This window comes from Danio aesculapii, chromosome 15 (genome assembly GCF_903798145.1).
Source record: "Danio aesculapii chromosome 15, fDanAes4.1, whole genome shotgun sequence".
NCBI classification, from domain to species: domain Eukaryota; kingdom Metazoa; phylum Chordata; class Actinopteri; order Cypriniformes; family Danionidae; genus Danio; species Danio aesculapii.
Window position 1 is genome coordinate 28,107,134 of NC_079449.1, and position 5,921 is coordinate 28,113,054.

General features: G+C 34.0%; 1 protein-coding gene across 1 annotated transcript; it reads left to right on the forward strand.

Moving 5' to 3' along the window:
- Nucleotides 1-996: 996 nt before the first annotated feature.
- Nucleotides 997-5,308, forward strand: LOC130241794 (calcineurin B homologous protein 1-like). The gene is given in 8 exon segments (XM_056473754.1): nt 997-1,184; nt 1,651-1,723; nt 1,808-1,888; nt 4,381-4,505; nt 4,746-4,807; nt 4,875-4,931; nt 4,934-4,999; nt 5,098-5,308. Coding segments are annotated over 8 exon segments (588 nt in total). The 5' UTR covers nt 997-1,114; the 3' UTR covers nt 5,152-5,308.
- The last annotated feature ends 613 nt before the right edge of the window (nt 5,309-5,921 follow it).

The window sequence follows — 5,921 nt, forward strand, 5'->3', positions numbered from 1 at the left end:
TGGACCTCTGATGATGGATATTTCGGATATGTGAAAGACTCTGGCGCCATCCAGTGTATTAAAAGGCAAAAGGCCACATATCGCGGTGTTATAAAAGCTACCAGATGCATTCTGTCCTCACAAATTCTTCATAAATATGCGGAGGAGTCGCACTGTACAGCCATGTTGCGGTATGCGTTCTCTCTCTCTCTCTCCTCTCTCTCTCTCTCTCTCTCTCTCTCTCTCTCTCTCTCTCTCAAACACACACCACGCGTGCGCGTGCACACGCACACACACACACAAATTGAGCAATGTTGGCATATATAAATAACTGGAGAAATGTGCAGAACAAAAATAACTACTAACAAAACATTTTGATATATCACGTGCTATTATTCAGAATAAATGATTTCGACAATTCAGTGTGTGCCATGGAAATAATAGAAAGTCCGAACTCAATTCAGCAAATCGGTTCTTTTGAACAGTTTCGTAGAACCGGCTCATAAAATTGGTTCAATGATTCACTTCATACGTGACGTGATTATGTCATCACGCAGACGCTCAAATGAACTTTATACTCATTAATAAACAAATTTGTTAATATTCCATCGTGTTATATTAGTTTTTAGTGATTAAAATTCTATGATTTTTTTTGTAAACAACCTATTGTATCCCTGCCATAGATATAATGCTCTATGATTTCGATGTACAATTATGCATTCTTCCATCCTATATTTAAACCTATTTGTTTTCAAAAGTGTGTAGATCAGATCAGGTAGTAAAATATTTTAAGTAAAAATAAATATTTGTTCATTACGAGTCTGACGTTCAAACAAAGATGGCTGTGTGCGTACACAGAATCAGTGCATTTCATAAATGAATCGATCAGGATTCATTCAAAAGATCCGACTCAAAAGAATCAAATTCTTCAGTGTGGTGGGCGTAGTAAACTGTGTACACAGAACGTGAGTTATATTCTGAGCACCAGGCACAAGAACAACAACGGCGTATAACGAACATCTTGCAACTTTTAGCCTTCCAACATCTCCAAACTCCTTAGTTTGTACGCATTTCTGCTTTCAGTTCTCTGGATATGGGCTAAATGTTTGGAAGCGGTCGATGAATAACTAAATACATGGGTTCGTCGAGCTCCACCCTATTAAAAAAAATCCCAAACGTCGACGAGTTGATGCAAGAAACGGGCGGTGAGTGATTTAAACACGTGTTTTTCACTTTGTTGTTGTCGCGCATGAACGAGTAAACAACGATATAAATGATTCTAAGCACTGCCACATTTGTGCTATTTATATCTGTAACTTTCATGGGCGAAAAGATAAAAGTATGTCACCATTGTTGGGAAAAAATTGATTGCATGAGGGAAAATTGTTCTAGAAATTGTCATGTTTGCAAACCCATCACACAACACATTGGTCGCTGCACAGAAACTACATATAGAAGTTTGTGTGTGTGTATATACAGAGCAATGAAAAATATCAAACTGCACTAGATTTCATTATAAGTGATAAACTGCATCAAATATACAACTGCAATAGATTACATTACAATTGATTAAATGTTCAGTTCAGTTTGTGTACGGTCCATCACTCTTGATGAACTCATCTCATTTCGTATTTGTTGAGTCATGGATTCATGGATGTTCTCTTTTTTCAGTTTCGCCTGCCCACATTATTCGCCTGTATGAACGCTTTGAAGCTCTGGATAAAGAACGACGAGGCCATCTCTGGTGAGATACTAATCCATGTCTTACACTGTTAGCATGTTAATAATTAATAGTTACCTGCTCATATGTTGTCTCATTCTCAAATAGTCCACAGGATTTTGGAGCCATAAAGGAGCTGGCAATGAACCCCATTGGAGACAGAATAATAGATGCCTTCTTCTCCCCAGGGTAAAAACAAATCTTTAAAAAAAGAGAGAGAGAAAGGAAGTGAAAATCATCACATATTTAAGAATTGAATGTTTGATTGAATTGTCTATGAATTATTCATTTAAAGTCACGTGGTAAAATCAAGTGTTTAATAAAGTTTATATATTTATCTGGTGTTTTTAAAGACGGGCCTTAAAGACAGACCTTGCGTCTATATCAGTACTATAGAGTCCCAAAGACAGTCTCAAAAATGCTGTACAATCTTGTAAGATTATGGGACAGTGCTTTTCCTATCATTATCTCCACTGAATTATTTGACGCTCAAAGCATTTCCGCCCAAGGATGTTTATATTTCTAGCATGGTTGACTGAGATTACGAAACACAACATCTTAACTTTTGCAACACATCAGAAGTATAGCATAGTCAAGCCTAATGGTGGTATTAGAAAGTGGTAGAAAGTCGTACTTAAAAGTGATGCATTACATTCTGATGAAGTGACTGATACTGTGCCAGGCTAACCTGCATATTCATGGTTTTATGCCTACTAAATTCATTTAGTGTGTAAAGTTATTGTCAGGCCATTTCAAAATATCTTCTTTCATGTTCAACAGAAGTCAGAAACTCAAACAGGTTTTGAACAAGTGTAGGGTGAGTAGATTAACATTAAGACACTTTTCATTTTCTGGTGAACTATCTCTGTAAAGGTATAAAATTAGTGAGTGCATGGGGCTCTGGGATAGTTTTTGCCAGTGTTGGGGGTAACACATTACAAGTAATGCAAGTTACGCAATAATATTACTATTTTAAGTAACAAGTAACGCATTAATTTTCAAAAGTAAGTAATAATATTTGAGTTACTTTTTTTGAAAATGTAACGCGAGTTTCTTTTTAGTTGGTTTTAAAATAAATTAATGGCTAAATTAAAATTAAAGTAGTCAGACTGAATCACGCAGTCAATGAGAGAATGTGTTCATTATTTTAAACACATCGAAGGAAAAGATGATTATAGTCTCCATGGACAGAGATTTACTTAAGACAAGAAGTACAAAAGTACACACACATTGCTTTAAACTTTAATAATTTGTATATACGGCATGTATAGCTCTGGGGTCAGGAAGTTCTCAGATAACATTATCCTCAAAGATATTTTTGATGTGTTTTTTTAAACGGGGTTTGAGCAGGTTTCACCAAGTTAAATGTAAGACTTTAAGAAATTTTTAAACTATTATGAGTGAAATTTAAGGATTTGTTTTCAAATATCCCAGTTAGAAAAGATTTTTACTTGCCCTATCAATTTTTTTTTAATTAATACATTTAATAAAGCAATAATAATAATATTTGCTGACATATTTTTTTAAATTAATCTTCAAATACAGTTGAAGTCAGAATTATTAGCCCCCCTTTTAATTTTTTTTCCCTTTTTTAAATATTGCCCAAATTATGTTTAACAGAGCAAGAAAATTGTCATAGTATGTCTGATATTTTTTTCCTCTGGAGAAAGTCTTATTTGATTTATTTTAGCTAGAATAAAAGCTGTTTTTATTAAAAAAAAAAAAAAAAAAAAACATTTTAACAAAATTATTAGCCCCTTTAAGCTATATTTTTTCTGATAGTCTACAGAACAAACCATCGTTATACAATGACTTGCCTAAGTACCCTAACCTGCCTAGTTAACCTAATTAACCTAGTTAAGCTTTTAAATGTCACTTTATAGAAGTGTCTTGAAAAGTCTCGATCTAGTAAAATATCATTTACTGTCATCATGGCAAAGATAAAATAAATTATTAGAAATGAGTTATTAAAACTATTATGTTTAGAAATGTGTTGAAAAAATCTCTCCGTTAAACAGAAATTGGGAAAAAAATATCCAGGGGGCTAATAATTCAGGATAATTAGGTGTAGGCTATACAGTGTGTTATTAATTGCAGCGCTCCTCTATTGAGAAAAAAAAAAAAAAAAAGTTCTGAGAGAGATCAAGCCTCAGCCAGCTAATAAAAATTAACGTAACACATTGCTTTCCATAAAAGGTAAAGCAACTAGTTACTTTTTTAGGGAGTAACTTAATATTTTAATGCATTACTTTCTAAAGTAACTTTCCCCAACACTGGTTTTTGTTTGGGGTTTTTCGAGTGTTTGCGGAAGTTGTGGATTAAAGTAATAATTTTGTAAATAATGTTCAATTTCTTGCACAACTCAATCATTTTGTGACCTCAGACATCAATGCGTAGTCGAGACAGAATTCATTTTGTGGTGTTTGTATGTTGTAAATTTTTTGACACTCAAAAAGCCTGTAGCTGTTGACTTGCATTATATCACTAACATTATATCATTATGTCACTAACAACAAATAAAAACAAACAAACAAAAAAATACAAAAAGTCGATTAGCATTTTGGTCAGATAGGCCACCTTAAGTTGTTATTTGACAATATGAAGACGTAATGATCTAAAAAAAATTGTTTCACCAACAATAATTATAATCGTAGTCTTTAATAGTGATGTTACCTTTTCAGAAAGGACACGGTGGATTTTCACACTTTTGTAAAGATCCTGGCTCATTTCCGGCCCGTTGACAAGGATCGACCCAAAGAACCCAATTCTCCTGAACCCATCAACAGCAGGAGCAACAAACTCAAATGTATGTTTACTTTTACCCAGATTAACCTCATCCTCTCAATAGGACGACATTTCTGCTAAGATAACGTGCATTCAGATGGTCATCATCACAGAATAAGCACATTTATCATCCTAAAAGGGTTTATGTTATGATAATGGACATCTGTGTACAACATCCTGCTTATTACTCTCTTCTCAGAATAAATGAATAAATAAATGGCTTTCAAATGATCCCCACATTCCGTTAAATCTCATCCTGCAGTTGCGTTTCAGCTGTATGACCAGGACAAGGATGGCAAGATTTCCAGAGATGAGCTTTTAAAGGTCAGTAGTTTTAATGTTGTGAGATGTTCTGCTCAAATAAACATAACTGACCGCAGATCTGGCACAGGTTCTGCGGGACATGCTGGGACTGCAGGTGACCGAGGAACAGCTGGAGAGCATTGCAGAGACCGAACGATACAGGAAGCAGATCTAGACCGTGATGATGCTATATCTTTTGAGGAGTTTCGCAAGGTATGACCCAGAATTCTGCATTCAGTGTGTTTTGTTTTCTATCTGATGTACTGTTAGTGGAATGCGATTGTTAATACTTATTTATTTTTGCATTTTAGTCTCTAGAGAAGGTCAACATTGATCACAAGATGAGCATTCGCTTCTTGCGCTAGACTGGGAAAGCTTCTACAACTTTCTATGGCTCTGGTTCTCAGTAAATGGAAGAAATATCCTACATGCACAGGACAGTCTTTTCTGTCTAACAGGAATTTAATGCACTGATTTTGACTGGCAAAAACTGCATAGATTTTCTCTACTATTTGGAAGACTGGAGCATTTTAAGTAGTTTCTGCTTAAAGTAAATGCTGCGCTTCTTATATCTTCTTATTGAAATATATACATTTCAGTTCATCAAAGCATCCTGAAAAAGTTTTCATAAAATATGAAGTAGCTATTTTCAAACTAAAAGATGTTTCAAGAGCATCAAATCAGTGTATTCAAATGGTTTCTCAAGGATTGTGTGACACTAAAGAATGGATTAATGATGCTAAAATTCATCTTGCACACAGGAATGTGTTATGTTAAAATATAATATTCAAATACAAGCAGGAGCACAAGAGACTTCAATTATCTTAAGAAAAAATCTTACAAACTCCTACATTTTAAATAGTAGAGTAAATGTTTGCGTCTTTACATTTCTGTCTTACAAATATTGTGTCTTATACAGTATTTTGCTGAATTAATTATTGAATTCATTAGTTTACTTTGATACATAATATTTGTTACATATAATAACTAGCATGTTTCCAGCAGGGAAAAGAGTTTGTAATAATGTTTATAATGCAAAGTGTCATATGTCAACATGGACGGCTTGTGGTATTTTTTTTTTTTTTTTTTTTGTTAATTTTATGATGCCAAAGTAAGATTTGACAAGTTTGAACAT